This window comes from Seriola aureovittata, chromosome 19 (genome assembly GCF_021018895.1).
Source record: "Seriola aureovittata isolate HTS-2021-v1 ecotype China chromosome 19, ASM2101889v1, whole genome shotgun sequence".
NCBI lineage: Eukaryota > Metazoa > Chordata > Actinopteri > Carangiformes > Carangidae > Seriola > Seriola aureovittata.
In genome coordinates, this window is record NC_079382.1 from 4,553,274 (window position 1) to 4,577,500 (window position 24,227).

A 24,227-nucleotide genomic window follows, 5' to 3' on the forward strand; every position below is an offset into this window, starting at 1 on the left:
CTTTTCTTTGAAGATAAACAACATGTACATGTACTGTGATATTATCAGACAGTATTTTGTTTGATCTACTACGGATCACTCTGTTCTCATTCCCTCCTCTTTTCTTCTTTCACGCTCTCTGCTCGACTCATCTCTCCCTGGAAATGTCCTGCTGACTGCTTCTGCTGCTTTGCTCATATTCATTAAGTCAAGTCCAGTGTAATCCTAGAATACCTGTGAAAAAAAAACATTGCTATCATGGAATTACATTTTCATTTTCAAGTTTCCATGATTATCTTAATAGTCCCCAATAGGCTCCTATAATGACTTTAATATTTATAATTTTAGCCTGTTATTTTTCCAGATGCTTTGAGGATGGAACACTACATCATAATCATGGATTGTGCATTTAAAGGAAAATCCAACCCTTTTTAAGAATTCACATTTCTTATTCCTGTGCCCCAGAACAAACTGGTGAATATTTGTGAACATGCAGCAGTAAGAAACCAGAGGGAGAACCTTAAAATGTGCAATGTCATCCCAGTTTGCTCTATAACAATGAATGGGGATCTGATGCTGCAAGGCCACAAAGTAGGCCTATTTGTGTTATTTCTTACACTAAAATGAATGTTTCACATTTTAAGCTTTATATCCAATTCAAAATCTGAATGAGACCTGTCAGGAGGAACTCTACACAGCTACTGTAGATTTTGGGGTTAGTGAGGGAATTTAGTGGCTCGAAGTCATTTCAGCTATATAACTTCAGTAGCCTGACTCAATTAAAAAGAGTAATGCATTTCCTGAGTTCCACATTTTCATTTGTCACCTCTGACGTTTAATCAATACACATCTGTTGATTCTTCACAAAGTCAGTGCTGCTTGTGTTAATCTATGGATTCTCTCTGATTTCTAGTTTTAGGACAGATAATTCAGATTTAACTGTCCTTGGGCCCAGGAGTAACATATGTGGCATTTAAACCTTTCATTTAGTCAAAATTGCTTTCAAATCAATGAACTGTATGTTCATGAACGTTGTGACTATTATTTATTAGTAACTCGAAGATCGTGCACAGCTGCTGTTGGACTTATACTTGCAGTTTTCCTTCACTTACCACGGAAGATTATTGATTTTTGTCGCTGCTTGTGGACTTCATGTTGGTTTACTGTGTCCATGAGAATGTGAGTTCTTGTGTAAATGTTATGTATGTAATATGTTATGTAATATTACTGGAATCTGATTCTATCCTGCATCTAAGTGAAGGCGTGGCTGGCGTGGGGAAAATAGCAGGAAATTAACAAACGCCGTGCGGGCCCACCGCAGGCCGAGGTAAAAACACTCTGACACCTCCACCACGCTTTATACGCTGTCTGCACGAAGAAATCAACTGCCCGTTACCGGAAGTAAGTCCGACAGAGTCAGGGGCTTTGAATTTATTTTCTCAGCAAAGTGGTTCGAGAAAATGTTCATTTCTTGATGCTTCATGTGAACAGTGCGACATTTACTGTCCTGAATGTAAAACAGGCAAACGCAAACGTTTGTATATCACAAACTAAATATCAGTAAACCATGATTGTAGTTTATATTCTAAGCAGACATTTATAGTAATTACTGTAAAAATATGGAGTTATTTTTGTGCCTCATTTCTGAGCGCGCACAGTGGGACTTTCTGTGCGCAGACACCTGTTCTCCTGCTGCTCTTCAGTCCAGTAAAGTAAAGACAATAAGAAATTAAATGCAGTAATCTAATTAGCATTTTCATTTTCTCATACTGGTGGGCGTTCCTTGAATGAAAACTGAAAAGCTATTGACTTAACCTGCTCTACAGTGACAATATTCAAATACTATAAGCAAACAGCGCCCACGGCCCATTGCATTTACATTTACATGTCACTTCTCTGCTTACGGGTCAAAATGAAAATGCAATCTGTCAGTCCTCTCATCAAGGCAGGTCATCAGTTAGGATGTAACTTCCTTGTCACCTGTTTTACCAGCAAGACATAAATGACACAAAGGTCCACTGTGATATGCACTATTTAGTTTTGTTGGAAACTTTGTCGAGTTAAACAGAAATCTGTCAGAGCAGTTGAACAGCTTCTCCCCACTCTGTGTGACGTCACTTATATGCATTTAATATTTTTACATCTTTAGTTTATGATCAGAAATATTAAAACTCTTTTAGTTTTATATTTTCTTTGAGTGGGGGACATTTCCAGGGATAGATGAGTGGAGCTGAGAGAGTGAAAGAAGAAGAAAAGAGGAGGAAATGAGAACAGAGTGATCACAAGTAGCTCAAATAAAATTCTGTATGATAATATTACAGTAAATGTCCATGTTGTTTATCCTATGATGCTATTCCTTAAAGAAATGTAAAATCATTGGAGTAAATGTTCTTCTGTTGGCCTAAAATGAATGAATTTCCTCTAGGGGATAAATAAAGTATCTATCTATCTATCTATCTATCTATCTATCTATCTATCTATCTATCTATCTATCTATCTATCTATCTAATATTCAGTTCAGAGTCATAAAGACATTCACTTGACTTTGTTGTGGATCCATGACTGCTCAGTTAGAGCAGCACATATTATTATGGTCTGGATTTAAATGTAGATTTGTCATCTAAACATTAACACATGAACACATTAGTCCATCTTTTATTGAATGCAGCAACCATCTGTTCTACGAATTAGCCTGAATAAACAATATATAATCTCAAGTGAATGTGAAATATGACAGGTAAGACACATGCTGGTCAGACTTTGCTGGATTGTCGACACAATAGTTTTAGTAGCTCTGCCCACACAGTACATTGCAGTATGACTGCAGCAGTTTGTATGTGGGTGAACTTTCTGGAGAAAACGGTTGTTCATTCTGAGGTGTACAGTGACATCTAGTGGCGAAACGTCAGTATTACATGTAGGGAATTGGTGGCTGGTGTCAAACCCCTGAAGAGCATGAATATACAACCATATTCTACTAAAAAATCTTTATGATTATTAAATTAGACACATTTAATTTAATTTAAATGTGTCCAATTTAATTTAATTTAATTTAAAGTAAAGACTCTTTTCACCAACCATGCCACAGTTAAAACAAGTCTTAAAAAAGAAATCACAATGGCAAATGTTAATTATTTTGTTTTGTATTCCCTTGTGGACACGACTTAACATAAATATTGAACCATATAAAGATGGATTGCAAAATGTAAAACATGTAGGTAAACAATAGCCACAGTGACAATACAGAGGTAACATTCATCATTTTGCAAACATCTGGAGTTCAGAAGGAGAGTTGAAATCAGTTAAAAAATATCAACACAACGCAATGGATAAAGGAACATGCTGAATTTCATTTTCTCCATTCCAATAAAATGTGTGTGTATACAGGTATATTTTCTTTTGTGTTACCGGGGCCAGCCCAGAAACACAACTGTTGGTCCATCAAGATCTGCTCTTGGACAAAATGATATAAAGGACAGCAAACTAGATATTCAACTCCCAGTGCATATAAAGGCAGCCTCCAGATTGTGATTATAACCCAATGGCCCAATTAGCTCAGTGTAAAAAAACACATGAACACTCAAGAACGATATTAAATAGTTTTTGGCCAAAGTAATAATGTACTGATTCTTAATTTTTTGCTCTTAAACCACTTATTTTTTTGCCTGTTTTTGAATGAGATCTGATGTCCAATGTGCACACAACCTAAGTGCATCTCCTCACTGCACTGGGATTTTAATATCATGGTGTAGCTGTTTGCACACTGCAGGAGAAGACTGGAACTGATTGTAAATCCAGATGTAGAGGAGGAATTTTAAAGCTACACACCAAAGGATGAACATGAAAACATAGAGCACCAAAAAGTATAAACACAGGTTACATGCCTGAGTTTGTAGAGTGGCTGTTAAATTACTGTTTTGTATTCTGATAATCATGATGACCACACTGAAATTAACCTTAAAACACAAATGTATTGTGTTATAAGGTGGTAGACTTTTTTTTTCTTTCATACAGAGAGCCACGCTCTTCCTGAATCTACATATACAGCATCATTCATGCAGACTGTTTCATGATGCTGTTTTTAATAGGACATGTGTACATATAGCGCTATCATATACAGTACAAAGCTTCTCTTTGAGCTGGTCGTCTTCATATAAGAGGAATGTAAAGTGTAACCACTTATGTTGAGGTAAACACGCAATTATGAAATTATCCGTTTCGGTGAAAGGATCACAAAGGCTCATCTGGAATCAAGGTGTTTCAAAATAAAATAAATCTTTTTTGTCTTGCTGTAGATTGTGTCTGATATACAGTAGATACACAGTATATTCATTAATAAAGATGGGTCAAAAGAGCAAACAATAATGGTAACATGAAATTAAAAGGAGAAGAAAATCATCATTTGGCCCATTAATGGTACAAAGAAACAACACACAGTAATGATCCTAATGATAATAAAGATGCTAAAATCATCTTCTCTGTCTAAGTCAAAATAAAAGCGCCAGAACAAGAAAACCTCTGGAACAAAAGACAAATTTATCCACAGCTACAACTGCTACAATTGTGAGGGAAACACTACTATATACTGTAGATAAACTACTTCAGTTAAAATATAAATATAGCAGAGTTGTGACCTCTCGTGTGGTCATCTGTAAGGTTCAGTTTGAAGATGAAACATCCACACAGACAGTAGTAAACAAGTTTTTTTTTTTGTTTTTGAACTTTCATCCTACAACATGCACACATCATCACATGTTTTTCTTCTGAGGTGAAGAAATTTGGACAGTTTTTACTGTTTTTTTTTGTTGTTGCTTTGAGCGCTCGGTTACCGACACAAACATCTTAGTCCATTTGACCAAATTTACAAGTCTTAGTGGGATGTGAGCTCTTTTGCTGAGACATGAGTCCAGTCACTGTAGAAGGAGTCAAAGCTTTAAACACTCTGCATGGCGGCATCAGATTAATGCCTGTAGGTCCTGCATCTGTACAGTCTTAGTCGGGAACTCTTTCATCCTCGCTCTCTATTCTACACTCGACACAAATGTCTGCTCCTGTCTGGAAAGCAGATGAAGCGGCCTTAAGTCCGGAGGGGCAGCCAGTGTCCGAGCCCTTCGAGGAACCTCCGTGCGTTCATGACGTAGAAGTTGACGTTCTGAGTGAAGTCGGTGCAAATGTTGGAGTAAGTGTCCACCAGGGTGCAGTAGAGAGCGGTCCCGCCTATGCTGATCACCACAGTAACCAGGCACAGCAGCAGGAGGATCAGGCAGGAGTCTCCACCTACCTCATCTGAGAAGTAAGAAACATGGCACAATTGTAATATGCTTCTTTATAGTGTCATTTGATAGTACATCTGCAGCCCCTGTGCGTCCATGCTTAAAATCAGTGCTGGAATTGGCAAGAGTGATTCAGGGTATGCAGCTCATGAATGTATTTAGAATAGAGAGAAGTTAAACTGTACCTTGTTCAATGCCGTCCTCTGGTTCGCTGAAGCGAACTTTGCGTTTGGAGCTCTGTTTAATAGCCATGTCGCTGGGTGGAGGCAGTCCATCCAGCGACGCTCTCCTCCTCTTCAGAATGGAGACCAAACCATCAGGAGAAGAAATCTGAAGGAGACGCAAAGAAACAGAAAATGGATGTTTTCCTCTTGTCACATTTACATCCTCAGTAGCAACTAATGGGCTTGGGCCTGTCTGTACAGTCGGGTGGGGAAAGTATTGAGACATGGACCAACACTTTACTTTAAGTTAGTATAAGTAGTCAACAAGCATGCACAGAAATAACATTGAACCTTTCGAAAACGCATGTTGGAAGTGATTTGTTTCAGACTGCTAAAATTTGAAAACAAAACCTTCATCCTCATTATAATTACTCTCAGGCATAATGAATCACCTAAACCTCATGTTAATGAAATAGCGGTACCCTTTGGTAAATTCCCTAAAAGTCAGTGTCAATGAAGAAGAAAAGTGTCATCAAAAATGAGTTAAACTAATTTTTATATAACTAAATAATCTTTTTTTAAGTGTAGTGTGATAGCCTCTTGTAAGAAGAAGAACACAAACTAGGAGGTTTAAGTGGTTTGCAACGTGGACCATGCGACATTCCCAATTCAATTCCAGCAGAGAAGCTTTATCATCACCCTCTCTCTGTCCTTGAGCCTCCCGTTTCTGTCGAATAAAGGCAAAATGCCAAAAAAAGACCTTTAAAAACAGACAAATACAATAAGAACATAAACTATTAGAATAGTAGAACATCTTGTTCTAAATAAGGACAGTAAAACCACAGGACATAATATGCAATACACCATAAAACACAATCAGTGGTGCACAGTGAACAGGCTCTATCAGGAGACTACTGTGAGACTGGCTGTATGTTTGGTATTAGTCAACAGAAGACCAACAGGCCAGCTTTTTAGACGAACTGGAGCTGAGCCATAGAAGCTTGGCTGGGGCAAGTAAACACAGATCTGCAGAAGCACAGGTGTAACAACACAGAAGCATAAATGATTCTCTCTGTGTTGGAAAAACACAGTGTTTCTGTTGGAGAGCATAATTGGACAAACTCAATACCAGAGTCAGAGGGAGGAATTCCTTGGATTGTAAATATTGTTATTCAATGCAAAAAAAGAGCTTTTGACCGATGTTTGAAAAGATACAGTCAAGAACAGATGTACAGTCAGCAGAGGTCAATCCTAGTAGATCTGAAAACACCTCCCATCCTGAAGAAAACCTTTTTGACCTGATTCTAATCTCTCAACCGGCCACGAAGCAGAAACAATAACACAGAGTGTGGGCATATGCTGACTAGAGAAATGGAGTCATCTCTCAAGCTGTCAGCCGCATCTGCTGCAATAATTTATAGGTCAATTATTCAGTGAGGTCAGTGGGTCAATACCACGCTGGATCTGTACAGAGGCGTATATCATGTTTTACTGTTTAGGCCACATTCTGGAGCACAAGTAAAGCCCTGTATAACTCAGTACTTGCTGTTTTACCACTTTGTGAAATGGACATATGCAAGGTTTGAGAAATCTTCAACCACAATGATATAAAACTGCTGGAGGTGGCTGCGACCACCCAAGGCAGATTATGGTGATGGTAAAGTCGTTCTGGATATAAAATAATCAGTGGGTTCACTCGATGTGGCTCAAACATCAGTAGGATTAAGGGGTTTGTTTGATTTTCTTTTTTGATGATAGTAGTTTTCTTTATTGGATTAATCGTTGACAGTATTGTTCTTAATTAGATTGGGTTAGATTAGACTGGATTAGATTAGATTAGAAGTGATTAGAATAGATAGATTAGAATGTTGCCGATGAAAAAATGTCACACACTAGTAATATTTTTTCAGTTATTATAGACATTTTGATGAAATCAATGGTTTATTCAGGAATAAATCGCTGGGAAAAGCAAAATAGTATTTACAGTCAAATTATGAGTCAGTCACGTTGGTATTCATGCGTGGACATTAGTCTGATTTGACCAATGTGACATTAATGAACAGCAGCAAACAGAAGTGAACTAAGAGAAACATTCAAAGCCACAAAGCATCATATATAATGACTCATTTGTAGAGGAAGACTATGTCTTTCAAATATTTCTAACGCCTTATTGTGCTCTCAGAGCTCATCCCAGGGCTTCTGAAAGGACACAGTATGGCCTTTTCACATAACACACTTGCAACAAAGTGATCTATTATATAGCCCATAAACTGATGCTGCTGCCTGCTGCGCAGTGTTTTCCAGGAGGTCACTGTTTTGGTCGGCTGAGGACTGAATGAGCAGAGAGCTTGTTTTTGAGCATGACTGTGGCTCTACATGTTTCTGTTAGTTCGGATCTGTTTGCTGCTGTTCATTTTTGTCAGTCAAGCTCCAGGATTCAATGCCTCAGTTTATGTCCATGCATCAATACAACCACAAGCAACAACACATTTAGTCAAAAAATATATTTCCTTCAAATTTGACGGAGGTTTGACATGAAATTATAGTGGTTTTTCACAGCCCTTGCTTTTCTGGCCAACTGCAAGTCACAAGGAGATACTTCCAGTTCTGTGCATTAATATTTAATTTCTAAAATGGGTTGTGTAAATGTTGATTCACTCCGTTTAGTATCTTGTAATGTGACTACAAAAAGGGAAAAGGGGGAAAATATAATCTTGCTGGTAGAAAACCAGCAAAACACTCATGAAATGTGATACAATATTTACAAAGAAAGGAGTCCCACTCATGCCCCACCCAGTCAAATCTCCACTGGATTACATAACAGCCATGATCCTGACCCCATCAATACGAGGCCTTCAGCTTGTACTGCTTATTTGGAATGGCTCTGATTTCATCCCAACCTCTAGGAAGAACCAGGCCCCTCCAGCTCAGTGTTTGAGCCAGGACACGATGTCTTGGCTCAGGCGCTGACTCAGTAATGCAGCACATTTGGCAGGGTAGACATCCCGAGTGTGAGGCCACACCAGTGAACTAGGGTGGAGGTTTTTGAACATAGAGACGCTGGTGATGATCTCACTACACAGATATCTTCAGTGGGAGTGTCCCAGTAAAGACAAAGAGCTGTGTGGGTCAGGATGTGGAAGCTAAACAAATACAGTCTTAATTTTTGCAGGTAGAAATTATAAAAGACATAAAAACAGAGGAGAAAAGAAGAAAGGAAGGAAGGACAGATGCATGCAGGGATTGATGGATGGATGCGAGGAAGAAGGAAAGATGAGAAAGATCAAGCAGGGATACAGAGCAGGAAACAATATTTAAACCCCTCCTGTCTGCATTACAACAGCTCTCCTTTACATATTCACCTCACATCCATCTTTCACATAAAAATGAGAATCTGCTTCATCCTTCCAACTTAGATTAGAAATAAAAAAACAAATGTCAAGCCAGACAAACACACACCAGAGGAGTAGAAAAAGTGGATTCCTACCCCTTCTGTGTGGGACAGTTTGGCCAGGTCCTTGTCTGAAGCCTGGGGAACTCCTGTTGGCCACTCCACCTTCACCTCCTCCTCCTCTGGCGTTTCCTCACACGGCACCTCCTCCTCCTCTTCTTCTACTTCCTGCCCTTCCTCATATATCTCCTCCTCTTCCGCTCCTTCCTTTTCCCCAGTTTCCTCCTGATGGTCTGTGTATGGTGAAGATAGCTCTGACTCTGAGTTCACGTTTTGCTCTTGTTCTCCGTCCTCGTGTGATGTGTCAGGATTGTCGACTAGAAAGGTGGAGAAACACAGGACATTGGATATTGATTACAGATTACTACTCAAACGTTACCTGTATGTGAACAGAGCCTTAATGTGTCCATGAGTAGATCAGTTTGCTCTATTATATGTCACTTTCATCTGTCTAAATAAAGAATTTAAGCAGTAAAAGGGAGTGCATTTAGATTGTCCCTTTATTTTATAGCCCTTAGAAAGCGCTCAAAGTTCAAATGGTTGCATCATCTTTCAGTCAAATTTTAAATTTGACCAAAACTAATGACCCGTTAGCCTCAGCAGTACTTTATCTTTAGTGCTAATTAGCAAACGTTAGCATGCTAATATGCTAACCCAAGATGGTGAACAATGCAAACATTGTACCTGCTTAGCATCAGGATGTTAGCATTGTCATTGTGGGCAGTTAGCATCTAGCACATAGCAGAGTTGCTAGCATGACTGTCCATCTCATTCTTGTTTACTCCGTCGGTTCTGTATATAGACAATAATACACATACCTTTGTCATGACAGGGTTGTATTGTCTGAATGTCTTTCAGTGTTGTATTCAGAGTGTTCTGTTGAATCAAAACACAGATGACAGTAATTTATCATTTAGAAAAAGTCTGAGATTGATCTATGATCAGTGTAGAAAGGGAAGATTTCCAGGTCTTACCTGCTGCACACTGATGGATGGGCTAAGTGATGCCAAAGAGAGAAAGAGACAAAGAAAGGTCGATACAGAGGACGATCAGACAGACAGCAGCAGAAAGAGAAAGCAGACAGGTGGAGAAAGGTCAGACACAGTTAAAGGTATGTGACTTAAAGTTCCTCTCCAGACATGTTTTAAACAATGTTAAAATACTCTGCTATGATTAATATTTTGTTTAACAAGGTTTTCCCATATAAAAAGTGAAAAAAAAAGGAAAACTGGGCCTTGAAGCACGTCTACGTTTACTTCCTCTTTGAGAAATTCTGGATCAGGCCTTGTGACCTGCACACCACCACTGCTAGTGCTAGGTTGACAGGTGAGAGAGCAGAGCTTATCAATATGATTAGTGGAGAAACATCAGAGGGACTCAGCCTCATGTTTGAGCCTCAGTCAGACCCAGACTCAGATGAGGAGTCTGTTGTGACCAAAATCAGCGACTAGCAGGCGTATCGGAAGTGTTAGCCTAGTTAGCATCTTTTATTTACGTTGTTTGTTTGCTTTTAACAGGCAGTAGCTGACACAGTGTTAATGGTTGTGCTAATGCTAACTCTCGCTCATTACTGTAATGACAACGCAATGGTTCCTTAGGTTGGTGACAAATGAAACCCTGGCTGTCTGAGTCGGTTTTTATGAGACTGTCATTGGTTCACTGCAGTTCCAAGGTGGAAAAAATTCAGCAATGGTGTTGACTGGTTATTTCTCTCATGATATGTCTTGTATAAAAAAAAAATTAAAAAAAACACCATATGGGCATGTTAACAAGGTTAAACACTCGATTTTCATCGGAGGGGGTTTTAACATATTTAAAAGCTAAAATATCTTCAGGCTTTCCGTCTGAAGCTGGCATCTCTTCTCCAGCCAAATCAAATCCACCTGCACAAAATGACCGTAGGCTGAAATCACATACCAGGAGAGTCACAGCATAGGTAGGACACAACAGTTCCTGGCATTCAGACCTGCGGTATTTGTCTGTGTCTGGAGGAAATCACTATCCTGCGGAAATCCTTTTCCACCCTGTCAGAAATATTGATGTTTCCCAATCGTTCCCATGTGTGTCTGCATCTTCAGTGTGTCTTCATGCATTATCAATGTGATGGCTTTGTCCACGACCCCTCAGTGTGTCGTGGAACATAAACACAGAAGTTGATTACAGTAAGACAAAATGAGTGCTTAAAGGTTTATACCCGGCAGTGATGAAGGTAATGGGAGGAAATACAGATGGCATGAGAGATACTGAGAGTTGATTGAGCTCCTGCCGTCTGAGTAGGAGCAGAGCCACGGGAACACTCCACATAACTTTACTAAATATATGTTTAAGGATAAAGAGATGCCTAAAAGTCTGGAGAGTCTGCTGCTGCCTCCAAACACCACACCCTGGGGAAGAATTGTTGTGGCAGATCACAAGATAAAAAAGGCTGCTGATGAATTCAGGTTCCCTCCCATGTATCTGTCTGCTTCATCAACGTAGAGCAGGTTTGTCCGACCACAGAGACAAATGTCACGTGTAGGTGTTGTGGTATACCTGGGGTGTGTCCTACAGATTTGGCTCAGGGTCTCGATGTGCTTCTGACTGATGAGGTCTGTCTCAGCGGGTGAACTGCTCTCGGTGTTCTTCTCTTTCCACTGGCTCTCTGGGAACACATGTAGAGTGCAGGTGCACACAAAATAAATGCGCACACACCCACTCTTTGTCTCAGGATAGCACCGAATTGCATGTAGGTGTTTGATCACTAATATTTTACAGAGCTGAGAAAAACAGATGCACGCAATACCCCAGTTTTCCTGCAGGGCGGCAAGGTTGGAGAGCAGACGTTCATGGTAGAGCTTCTCCAGCTGCAGGAACTGAATGGCCCACTGGTCTGGTAGCAGCACAAGTTAAAGAAAGTTAAAGAGACTTTAAATCTAAACATCTCTGATTAACTACAGTTAGTTTTGTTTTTTTTTTAAAATAGTTTTTACATTGATCCTGTGTGTTCATTCACCAGCATGTATGTAATGGCAAAAACTGGAAATACAACCCCTTAAAACAGCAACTATGATCCAATGACATTGTATACACTTAAATGGCACTGTACAGCAGGGGTCCTTAATCCAAAACCAATTCCAACACATAAACACATACTTAGATTCAAGAGGCTGGCGGCTCCTTATGCTGCACAGATGCATTTTTAAATTATTAATAAACTGAAATTAATACATAACACAAGGCGGCAAGGTGAAGTAAATGGGGTCTCGTCTGACCTAGAGGTTAGAAAGATAATCTTGCGCCCCAGAGGTCAATTAAAAGAGTGGAACAATCTGGACAAGAGCATCAGCTAATTATGTCAAAGATGTAAAACAAAAAAAAAAAACAAAAAAAAAACATTTTCCACTCACAGATACCATCAAGGATAGAGGCAGAGGAAATTACCCATTAGCCAAGACAAATGTGAATGTAGTCAGTGTCAGTTTGAGACAGGACAGATTCAGATTGTTCCCCACACAAGACCGTCTTCCAAAAAAAGCAAAGGTATAAACTTCTACAGTGAATTGAAACACACATACAGTTCTAGGGTTGGAGTTGTTACTGTTACTGAAGTAAAGTACTTGATACTTTGTTGGAGGAACCAGATGAGGCTAGCCATTTTCATAGATAACAAGAATAAATCAAACAGAATGTTATGACCATTTATAATAAGAAAAAGTTAAGACTAAAGCAACTGAGAAATGAAGAAAGATAAACTGTATTCTAAAATTACTTCAAAGGCATTATCAAAAAATTCGTGCACAGCTAACAATCATAATATAGTAGTTTAGAAACAACATTTTTTGTTGGTGTGAGGAATCTGGAGAAAGAATTGGAATTACTGCCTTGCGGTTGTTTGCCTCCGCCCACCAGTCAAGTTACAGGAAATATGGTCACAATGTCTCCTTCTGTTCCAGAGTTACAGCGCTGAATAATGGCCAGAAGTGTTTTTGACAACATTATGATGTCACACTGAAGTTGTCCTTTGACTGTTTGGATATATCATGTCATCACTTCTTCATTTTATCCTGTTAGACATTTGTTTTAAATTGTGTCATAATCACCATATGAGTTTTTGTGGTTATGGCCAAAAACGTGTTTTGCGAGGTCACAGTGATCTTGACCTTTGACCTTTGACCACCAAATTCTAATCAGTTCATCCTTGAGTACAAATTAACGTTTCGAATAAATGAAACAAAAAAAATTCCCTCAAGGTGTTCCTGAGATATTGCGTTCACAAGGATGGGACACACAGACAACCCGAAATCATATATTCTGCCTCGTGGAGCCATAAAACTGGGGACAAAGATTCAGGTTTGATCTGAAGAGCTGTGAGCCTTGTCAAAATGAATCAGCTGTATTGGAAGAAATGACTGAGACTAAACAAATGTTCTGCTAAAAATCAGGGTTATGACACACTGTTGCATAAGTGGGATGTTACTCTGTCATGCGATTAAAAATGTTTCCCAACGAACGCCCCGCTTCCCAATCCCCGGGCCTTTTTTTTTTCATTTCTATCTCCAAAAACCTCCGTCCCCATGCATTAAGCATTCTCTCTGTCTGTCTCTCCCATCTCACACGTAAACACACACACACCATCCGCCTTGCAGCAAGACAGGCCGACAGCTGTTGCCAGGCCGACCGCGCAAACAGAACCAGAGAAAACTACTGCTGCTGCGAGCCCTCGGGGCTCTGAGCCAAAGCGTGGAGAACACCCAGTGACTGAGGGACAAATGAACAGATAGAAAATAATGTGGCTGACACAAAGACAGGCAAACCAACTGAAAAAATTATTAACAGGAAGGTGTTTGCCTTTTGACATCAATGATATTTCATTGAATATTTAATTTTGTGCTTACATTTTGATGATACTTTTGGATTGCTGAATGGTAGCACCCATGTCCTACAGCGTCAAACTCAAAGCGTTGCGGCTTTCATCAGACCAGGATGGGCATTGAAGGTAAGCCCCCATTCAGCCAACATGGATGGAAACAATTTCTCCATAGAGTAGAGATTAGAAAACACTCTTTTAATGTTTTTTTCATTATCACAAGTGCCACTCTGGCTCAGTCATGATTCAGCTGGAAAATGCTAGTGATTGGTAAATGTTACAGCACCTGTAAACAGAGAAATGAGGTCACTGTGCGCTTGAAAGGATACAGTCCTCTTTGAGTGAGTAGGCCTCTGCAATCTGAAAAAAAAAAAAAGGTAATTGATTAAACAGGAGGTGCAGCTGATTCACAGGGTAGTGCAATATACAGGACTGTACGTAAGCTGTGTTCCTCTGTGACTCAAAATAACTCCAAGAGAAATCATGTGACGGTGTGAAACATCGCCATTAAATCCATGAAAGTAATGCTGTCGAACACTAATTGGGCCGTTAAACCAAATGTACACGTTTTTGTTTGAAATGCACCAAATTCCTTCAAAGATGAGGGTCACATGGCAGCGTCATACCAAGAGGCAGAGACATGCAGACAACCTGGAGACATGAAGTCATATGCTACGACTTATGGTCCGGATTAACATGTCTCTGTGGGCTTTTTTTCCCCATCCAGACACTTTTACCTTCCCTCTCCACCACTCGATTGTATGATTCGGTAGTTTCTGTAATTCCATGATACCAGGTAGTTTTAGGGCTGAAGCTAATTATTATTTTCTTATTGATTAGTCATTTGGGCTAAAAAGTGCTTCAAATCGTGCACACACTATATTCAGATTGCTTGTTTCATCCAATAAATTAAATGTTCTGTCAAAAACAGGAAAGTAAGGAAAGGAAAGTATCAAATCCGGCTGAAAAACAAGGACTACTCCTCAAAGGAACTGTTGATTCATTTTTGGTCGATCAGCTAATTGATTAATCTACCTAATCATTTCAGCTCTAATTAGTTTCCTACACCTCTCCGCTCAAAGTGGCCTCTGACCATAACTTTGACTGACTCATACACAGAGCGATGAACACGAACAGTAATGACCTTTTCTCTCTGTGTGCGTCAAACCCTGAATCATTGTTGGAACAGACATAGAGAAAGAAAAAAGTAGACTGAACATTTTTGTTTTACTTATTTTACATCGTAGACATTGTAGCATGGCAACACTTACCGTAGATAAGTAGAGTGAAAAAAATATTAAACCAAGGCATTGGATCAGAAAATATCCAATATTAAAAGACTTGGGATGGGGATCAAGAGCAAAGAAAACATTGTGGGGACGTCCCTGCTTTTCACTGAGGAGTCTCCTGAAACTAGGGCTGAGTATTGATATTGATACCTTGACTTCAATTCAGATTCTCAACAATCCCTTTTTTGATACCAGTTTTATCAAATCCATTTTAACAGAAAGAAAATTACATTATTACTTCTTAGACCCACTCATCTTCTTGCATTCTTTTCTTAATTGTTATTCGTACGAGCACTTGTGGATTGCATTTATCACAATCATCATTTGCCACGAGCCAAACCTCCCATCAGGTGCAGACGTGCAAACTTACATGAAAGCCCAAAACGGAGTAGTTACGCTATAGAAACTCTCGTGCTGCTTTGATGAATTATTTTGTCTTCATTTTGAAATATTCGGTACACCGGAGTAGCAGCTTTGACCAAATATGGACCCTCGTGTCAAAAAGACGCTGAGCATGTTGCTGCTAAAAGTGGGCCCACATGGGGAACATAGTTATCCGTAGCGTGCACCATCACTCACACCAACAGTCATTGCTTGTAATTTGAGTGTATTTGTTAAAAAACTATAACTATGATCATGTCATATTATTGCTTTTATCAAATGAGCCTGATCCTGATTACACTGCTGTGCCTCTCTCTCCTTTCTTAGCATTTGAGGCAAAACAGCTTCGCCTTTGTTCCATGACTGCTGCAGTTGGCAGCGATGCAAACTAAACTACAAGCTGAGACAAATTAATCATATTGTTTAAGTAATGTTTGGAAATCGTACCCAGCAAAGCCACTGATCTTTTGCCGTGATCCTTTTCTACCAAACACAGAGACCAAACCAAACTATATTTATCACACCTCTAATTAGCATGTCCGCTTGAATGCTGTAATTGTGATCTGAGGCAACAGGAGACGAACAAAGGGACAGAGGGTTGCCAGTTGAAATCCCTGCACCTGCTGGTGGAGCAGCTGCGTAAATGTTCTCTTCTGCTTCAGTAACTATCGATGGTGTATCCTCGAGAAATTTACCTGACCCTTTTTAAATTACAAACTAAAATATCTTAGTGCATTAGCTCTGTGGTGTTTAATGCACATTAGGAGTCATATAGTCAATTTACTGTCATGTAAGCGTACGGGTAGATGCATATACACACCCTCACACAAAGCCAGTCTGTCGGACTAAATAAAGATAACACACGTATTCTCTCTGGATTTGGGAGAAGAAAAAAAAAAAATCACACACCCACACACAGACACACACCTGGTGCAGGGAGTGTGGGAGCAGAGTGTAGTCGCTGTTTTCTCCGAGGGACTGCAGGGAGGCCAGCAGCTCCGGGCTGGGGCCCAGCGGTCCATCTCTGGAGACACTTCCTAGAAACATACAGCACAAACAGACGCTATGAAATATACCTAATGTTTCAGATGTTTCGGTTATATTTTGTTAACTTATAACATCCTCAGTGTGTAAATTCTGATCACAGTATCTTTTGCTGCGTTGTTTCTGCGCTGCATTTCTCAAGGGTTGATGGAATTAATCAGTGATAAGAAACTTATTGATATGAAAATATATACTGTACGTTATATTACTTAAAAGATAATGGTCAGTTTACGAGAACAGTTGTATAGTGTCGGTGGCTGTGCAGACCAAACCTGGAGCCACAAATTTATAACAGACAACCTGCATTACAAACAGTTATGTCCAACTGACATTAAACTGCACTTAACTAGTTGTGAAATGACTGGGCCAATGTTCTCCATTGAGAAAAACATCAACCTACCACCTGCAGCCAGTCAGCTTTTCTTAGCATAAAGACTGGACACAGTGGGGAACAGCTAGCCGGGCAGGAATTCACTGTGTCTAGCCAAGATATAGTCTAGCACATAACCTCCTGTAAATCCGCAACATATGGCTGGTTGGCAGATTTTGTGTGTGTTTATATGTGTGTTTGTGTGTGTGTGTGTGTGTGGCTTGTATTGTATTACTATTTGTATTGCTATATTTGTTTTGACCAATTCTAATCCATCGGAGTGAGGACATTTGTGCCACTTCTCTCTTCTTCAAAAGGACTGACTTAAGACTTCATTTTATTGGTTAAGGTTAGAATATAGAATATAGAAATGGTTGAGACAAGGTTTGGGGTTTGGCATTTAGTTGTGATAGTTAAGGTTAGCTTTAGGGGCAAGAGAATGTATTATGTCAGTGAGGTTCCTCACTATATAAAAGTGAAAGAAAGACAAACGTGTGTGTGTGTGTGTGTGTGTGTGTGTGTGTGTCTGTGTGTGTGTGTGTGTGTGTGTGTAAGCCTCAGAAGACGTGGTAGATGTTAAGGCCGACTGACAAACAGGCTGTTACCTCAGCAGGTTGCCATCAGTGACAGCCCGCCTGCAGCCATTGGTGTGACAATTAGTCACTATTAGCTGGAGCTGTATAGTGCAACTCTTACATAACCTAGCTTATCAGCTCCAGCTGTATAGCACATCACAAGCATCCAAGAGTACTGGCCGTGGCTTCCTTACAGCTTAGTATCATCCTGATCATCTTAAGCTCTGTTCTTTCCGGCGCAATCTGTAGGATCGCGCAATCTGGATGATAAGCTTTGAGTTGTTCTGAAAAGCTTTCAATCAGTTTTCTGCAGGATAATGTGCTATCACTCTACTGTGTCTCTACTGTGCGAAGATATTAATGAAGTCAGTCTAGGGTTGTTTAAAGATGATAAACTATCTGTGAGACATCTGATTGTATGAGCTGTAATAAATATATAGTTTACAGGGTCATTACCATCCACAATAGCTGCCACTGCAAAAAAGCTAAATTCCCTACAGTGCACAAACATAAAAAGCAAACAAGAGTCGTATATTAGGTAAAAAAATAAAAATAAAACACATAACATGGGGTAAAGTATTTTACCTGTGGTATTATCAATGACACCCCCTTCCTCTTTCTGTGTAGGCTCGCTGTCGGGACCTTTCGGCAGGCTGGTGTTCTTGTTACCCATCACCTCCGTCACAATCTTCTCGTCCAGATCAATGTTCCCCAGACGCTCCTCTGAGACCCCGCAGTGGGCCGTGGCTGGGTCTTTTTGGGCCCTCGCTAAAGAAACATAAAAATGATTCTGACCTTTATCAAAGTACTTCCTTAGAGTGAGATAAGCAAATTACTTGGGAAAGTTTGTGTTGCTGTAAGTTCCCAGGGAAGGTTTCAAGGGCTCCTCGGACACTGGAGAATGAAGTCTCAGCAGGTTTGGTTTGTGATCGCTCTTGACGGAGCATGTGATTTAACCTTCCATCGCCTCTCCTGGGTGGCCAAGAACAGAGAGATTGGAAAAGGCCCACCACAATCTACGAAGGTTGGGTTTCAGAGGATGTTGTTTTGCCAGTTGTTTCTGATTTTGCGCAGTCCACTCCGTGGTTTATTGTGCTTTTCTCTTCGCTCCTACACGCAGCATTCAGGGTACCTTCCTTTCCCCGTCCCCGGCAAGCTGTCAGAAAAATAAGGTACATTTTAAAAAGAGAACATAATGTATGCCTCGTGCCTGCAGGACACACAGAGAAAGAACAGATAGCCGAACGCAAAGAGAAGCAGCAATGCTGGTAAAAATGGCAGTTATGTCATTGACTGAAAGGACTGTCTTTATGTCAAAACCAGGACTGTCCATTGAGGCATGTCAGAGTGCTGCACTCTGAATAACTCCCAGGTTGAAAATAACTCCATAGTCGACCCTGTAGTAGAATAACTGGCACTGAATATGTCATAGAAAATACAGATAAAACTCTCAAATTTCTATGTTAACATTTTGTCACGTTAGATTTAGATTTAATTCACTATGTAAATGTGATAATTAAGTGGCCTGCAAAGAAGTAGAAATTTGCCGTTCTGATAGATACCCCATCGTAACCAACAATAGTGAGAGTTTTATCTGTTTTATCTGTATTTTCTATGTATCTTCTCTGCATGTTGTAGAAACTAATCATATACCACGTATTGCATGAAGTAGAGATGTAAATATATGGAGGTAAAAGTCTCCACTTACAGGCCTTTAGCTGATGTTTTCATCCAGATTAACAATGCCTGACAAGGAAGGGATTTAGTGACTTGCCTGAGGTCATTTCACAGAAAGTTCACAAGGGTTTACTTGTAGCTGTTGACAAAAGGCTGACATTATCAGGAGGACTGAGCTTTTACAGGACGGTCACTAACCTCTAGCCGGTCCCGTCGCTGTAATTATTATACAGAGATACCAAACACAGTATTGTCAAGGCTTTGTGTATTTTATCTTTTGTTTTCATGTATCGTTTACATAAGTTCCACCTTTCTTTTTTCCTTGAGTTATGGCTCCACAGAATCAGAGGCTGTTTTCGTGCAACAGGTACACACCTGTGTTCATCTGTTTTAACCTCCCCAGTGGGAGCCATATCAGATATATGTGCAGTATTGGCACAATTTTATACACAAGCTCGTACAAAACGTGACTTAGACAAGCAACGCTCTAGATAAATGAAATGTATTTCTGCCTCATGAAACTTACATTTTCACCCTGAGTGGTTTGAGGCCATGAAAGCTGTGTGATGATATGTGTTCACACAGCATCTTAGCAGTCATGTGACTGCTCTGAATTCTACAACATGGGATGTGACACAAAGTACAAACGCTGGGAGCAGAGACTGACTCATAAGGAGGTGTAGCATAATAATAAGAGAGATGCAGAGGAGGCTAAAGATGAAAATTTGCATAGATTGCACAAAAACACATTATGACATTTATGGCTTTTCACTGTGAGGTTTCTCCTGTGAACTGACACATGAATGATAAATGATAAGCTCAATAACACTTGCATATCTGTACAGTAAATATGAAGTTAGAGCCAGCAGATGGTTAGCTTAGCTTAGCATTAAGACAGAAACAAGTAACTCTAGGAAGTCACTCCAGCACATAACCTTCTGCTGTTTTTACACTTTCATTTTTGTATAGATTAAGCAGACAAGATACAGCATGTTCATTAATGAGCTTTAGAGGTGACAGTGGGCAGATTTTGTAATCTTTCTCCAGAGAAGTGCTAGCTGTTCAGTGTACGGACATGAGCGCGGTATTAATCTTTAACATTTTGGATTTCAGATTCCTTAAACTTCGCTTGTGCTAATCCCTTTCAGTGAACATCATCTTTGCATATTCTTTAATAATGCTAATTGGTTTGGGAATTCTTCACTCCATAATCACATGACAGTAACTGTGATTAAAAAATAAAAGCAGACATTGGTTCACTATGATGTATTATCTTTAAAAGGAAGTTGCCTTCAGGGTACAAAAACACATGAAAAATCAGGAGTGTTCCTTGAAAAATGGTCAGTAGCAATGAATCATAGTTACCAATACAATAATTATATTTGTTAATTATTCCTGACAAAATGATGCTATCCTCCTATACCATTATATATAGGCCCTACCATTATATACCATTACTGTGCAGCTCAGTGAACCGAGCTTGGCAACAACTCTGTCACTTGTGCTTCTATTCACACCACCCATCATTAAAATGTATTCACACCCCTTCTAATACTTTATAATGTGAAAATCCAACTCCTGTGAAAAACATAGACACCTTTATTGTTTCTGCCATGGTCTCCATTGTGAACTGTCAAGTGGTTTCAATTTATTTTCTGTCTGTTTTTTGTTTTTTTTGACACAAGTGGGTGGCAGAGTGTGCGTGAGTGTGCACGTGTCTCTGCGTTAGGAGGCAACATGTGCATCCAGGGCGCGTGCTGCTGACGGCTATCGTGCTCACCTACTCCTCGCGCTCAATTAAAGCGATTATTGCTTTCTTACTAAATCAATTTCCCACGCGCCTTCTTTCTTTCCTTTTTTTTTTTTTTAAACCATATCTACAACAGTATCTTTGTGGAAAGATGTTGAGCCAAAGAAACCCCCAGCATGCACAGCGGTGTCTAAAGTAAGCTGTAGAGTTTAATGCGTTTTTCACCATAATATTGACACGTTACATCCGGTGTTTAGCCTACTATTGTTGACGTGACATTCCTCTAAAACCGGTTCTATAGTTAATTTAATTCCCGCTGATGAGAAACAGAAACACAAAAGCTCACTGCGACGTGCTCATGTAAGTTAATGTCTCGTAATAAAACGAGAACACAACACAAGACGCGGGACAGATAGATGGATGGATGTACTCACGGCTGGATGTTATTTCTCTGAACATCAACGCCCTGAAGAAGCGTGGCGGTGTTGTTCTGTCTCCCCCTCGGCACACAGCAGGATCCACATACACCTCAGTCTGTCATCTGTCCGTCTCTGACACTCTCTCATGCTTCTTGTTTACGGTCCAATCCGGGGATTTCTCTCACCTTCCCCTCAGTGCAGGATATATATTCCTACATGGCGCGGTTATTTATTTATTTCCCCGAGCATGTGGCCGAGGCTGCCATCTTCTGGCAGATGCGTCTCACTGGTTCGTGGCTGTGTGTCAGCGGTTATGTAACAGTAGATGAGGCGGTCATATGATGGGGTGTTAAGCTGATAAACTGTGCACCGGATTACAAGGGAATAGAAGAAAAAAATGTACATCGTCTTTGCATCCTATTGTTATTGTTACATAAACAGAATGAAACGCATTTAAATCTGACTGATGAGATACATGTCAGACAATCACTATGATAATTGTGATAACTGAAGACTGCTCCTTCATTGTCAACATGCATTCACTATATAAGCCTGTTACACCTTAATTACTTTATGTTTGTCCATTTTAATACAAAAATATAAATCACAGTTATGAATATCAGTGCAACTCTTGTTAAGTCTTGAATAAGAGACAAATATTACTTGATTAGTTGAAGCAGTTTTTAAAAAGAAAAGAAACTACCATTATCTGTTAAAAAAAAATTGTATTTATTATCATTGTTATTATAATTATTTCGTTTTGTAATATTTATTATTCTTACTGGTTTCTGTTTTTATTTTCATTAACATATTTTATCATGTACTGTCTTTCTATTGTCTACTTTCATTGTCCTTATAATCGCCCTTATTTTTATGTAGCCTATATTTCACTTTTTATTGTATAGCACTTTGACATCTCTTTTATGAAAAGTGCTCTAAACATAAAGTGTATTATTAACAATCATAAACTTTATATATAAAATAAATAATGTTATTACTCTGTGTAGTATCATATATATTCTTGGTGAGCAGTTTGGAGGAATCAGATGATTGTCCTAAATTAATACAAAATGTATCTGTAAGCTTGTGAAGTAATTATTTCAGTAAACACACATCAAATTATTGGAATTTTTATTTATTTTAACAGGCTTTTAGTTTCATTTGCTAAATTAAGCATTAAGCAATAGCACAGTCCTTATTTTAGAACTTCTTAAAATGTACAAATGAATGGAACGATAATTTACTTGTGTAAATACATTAGTGCAATTCTCACATCTTCATCTCAAACCAGCTTTTCAAATGTTTGAACTGGCCGAGGCTCGATTTGTTTCCAGAAGATTACATATCTCCAAACAGGGAGAAATTAGTTTTCTTCAGTTTTAAAATACATTCACATGCATTATTCAGGTTTATATGACGCGTGGATGTTCTGCAGCTTTCTTCAGAAGTCTGTGTGTATGTGTTTATGGCTCTTTTTTCTAAATCTGAGCAAACAGTCCGGATGGAAGACTGTGTCTCTCCTCCTCTGCAGTGCCGCTGATTTTGTGGAACTTCGAATGAGGCTAAACAATGAGGAAGTGGAGCAGAAAGAGAGGAAGGGCAAAGTCATGGAAGGAAGCGTGTGTGTGTGTGTGTGTGTGTGTGTGTGTGTGTGTGTGTGTGTGTGTGTATGTATGTGTGTGTGTGTGTTCCTCTCCAGTTTTTCTTTCTCTCTTGTAATGAGTCTGACTTTGTAATTGGGCTGCTTTAGGGCTGAACTCTGCTTGCTCTCATTCGCTTTTCATTTGCTATGGATCCCGTTGTTGTTGTTGTTGTATGGCATCACAACATAACATGAGAATTTTCACTCTCTCACTTTGCACACACACACACACAAACACGCGCACTCTGATCTCCACATATAGACAAACGTAAGTGATGGAGCCATGAGCAGGACCAGCATGACGACTTTTAATTCTTGCAAATCAAAGGACGCACAGTTTGCAATGTCTACAAACACAGGAAAGAACTGAGAGCTGTGGTCATCCATTAACAGTAACGTACAACATGCTGAGTAATAGGATTCACAAAACAAACATCCAGTGTATGTGAGTCTTCCCTGTATATTCAAATGCATCGATCTAGGTAGAAAACCCAGCGTTGTCTATTGATTATTATGCATCAGCGCCTCCTCTCTGATTGGCTCAATGACTTCAGAGCCACGAGGCTCTTCAGACACGATGACGTTATTCGTTTAATGTAATTACTCCTCCATTAGACTGAGAGTAGAAGCCACATTTTTTATTCTGGCCCCAATCATTTACTAATGTGTTTCAGCAGCCAGTTTATTGATCACAGACCGCCCATTCTCTGAACAGAGGGAAAACATTCACAACAGCGTCTCTGTTGTCAGTAACTTCAAGCAACTAGAGCCTCGTGCTTCAGTCCTTCTCAGACAGCTCAATCAGTTTCCACAGCTTACACAGAAACTGCTTTGATTGCTGCTAATATTCACCTCAACCCAGCCTCCTTTTCATTTTAGAAGCTTCTTTTTTTTCTTTTTTTTTTTACATTAGTTTCAAAAGATTTTAAATACAGTTTTATTTTTATAATCCAGCACCAAAAATCTATATACAAAATGGCATCAGGTGGCATGGTTTTCCCTTTTGAACAACCAGTTGGAAAACAACTGCGAGCGCCAAACGTCATGAAAAAATTACAACTTTTAAGGCGGACGAACAGTTTCATTATAGTCTGAGACATTTTTGCTGCAAAACAGAATTTGGTGTTCAAATGACACACACGATCGTTTGTGTTGTCTTATTAAAATCATAATTTTAGTTACCCAATTTAAATCAGTAGATATGTCAACACAGAAAACTTAAACACAAAGGTCACAGTTAAATGTAGTGCAGTGAGGTGTGTACTAGTTCTATAAAATGCACAGTGTCTGTTTTTGCTCCGTTTGTCGCTGAGTGGTGGTGTGTACTTGAGATCCACGTTTTGAACACATTGAGGTACATGTATGCA

At 39.5% G+C, this 24,227-nt stretch overlaps 2 protein-coding genes across 2 annotated transcripts in view; both read right to left on the bottom strand.

The window, feature by feature from the left end:
* Positions 1 to 3,106: 3,106 nt before the first annotated feature.
* cnstb (consortin, connexin sorting protein b) lies at positions 3,107 to 21,488 on the bottom strand. Its single transcript, XM_056363215.1, has 11 exons — positions 21,234 to 21,488; positions 17,958 to 18,528; positions 16,311 to 16,420; positions 14,043 to 14,073; positions 11,650 to 11,736; positions 11,400 to 11,508; positions 9,842 to 9,863; positions 9,686 to 9,743; positions 8,904 to 9,184; positions 5,438 to 5,582; positions 3,107 to 5,265 (listed from the first exon to the last, which is right to left on the bottom strand). The coding sequence occupies exons 2-11, from the start codon at positions 18,043 to 18,045 to the stop codon at positions 5,057 to 5,059; spliced, it is 1,140 nt and encodes a 379-aa protein (XP_056219190.1). The 5' UTR covers positions 18,046 to 18,528; positions 21,234 to 21,488; the 3' UTR covers positions 3,107 to 5,056.
* A 1,666-nt stretch (positions 21,489 to 23,154) lies between these two features.
* The window catches only part of kif26bb (kinesin family member 26Bb), a 29,638-nt gene continuing 28,565 nt past the window's right edge, over positions 23,155 to 24,227 (bottom strand). The window contains exon 15 of the mRNA XM_056363235.1: positions 23,155 to 24,227. This exon is cut by the window's right edge and continues 1,003 nt beyond it. The gene's annotated coding sequence lies outside the window, so the exon portion shown is untranslated.

What these genes read in the sequence shown, in the direction of transcription:
- cnstb (XM_056363215.1), bottom strand. Translation starts at nt 18,045, where the DNA reads ATGGGTAACAAGAACACCAGCCTGCCGAAAGGTCCCGACAGCGAGCCT. An exon ending in CGCCCTGCAGGAAAACTGGG is followed by an intron (nt 11,509 to 11,649) that starts GTATTGCGTGCA and finishes ATGTGTTCCCAG; the next exon opens with AGAGCCAGTGGAAAGAGAAG. An exon ending in AACTGTCCCACACAGAAGGG is followed by an intron (nt 5,583 to 8,903) that starts GTAGGAATCCAC and finishes CGTCTCCTTCAG; the next exon opens with ATTTCTTCTCCTGATGGTTT.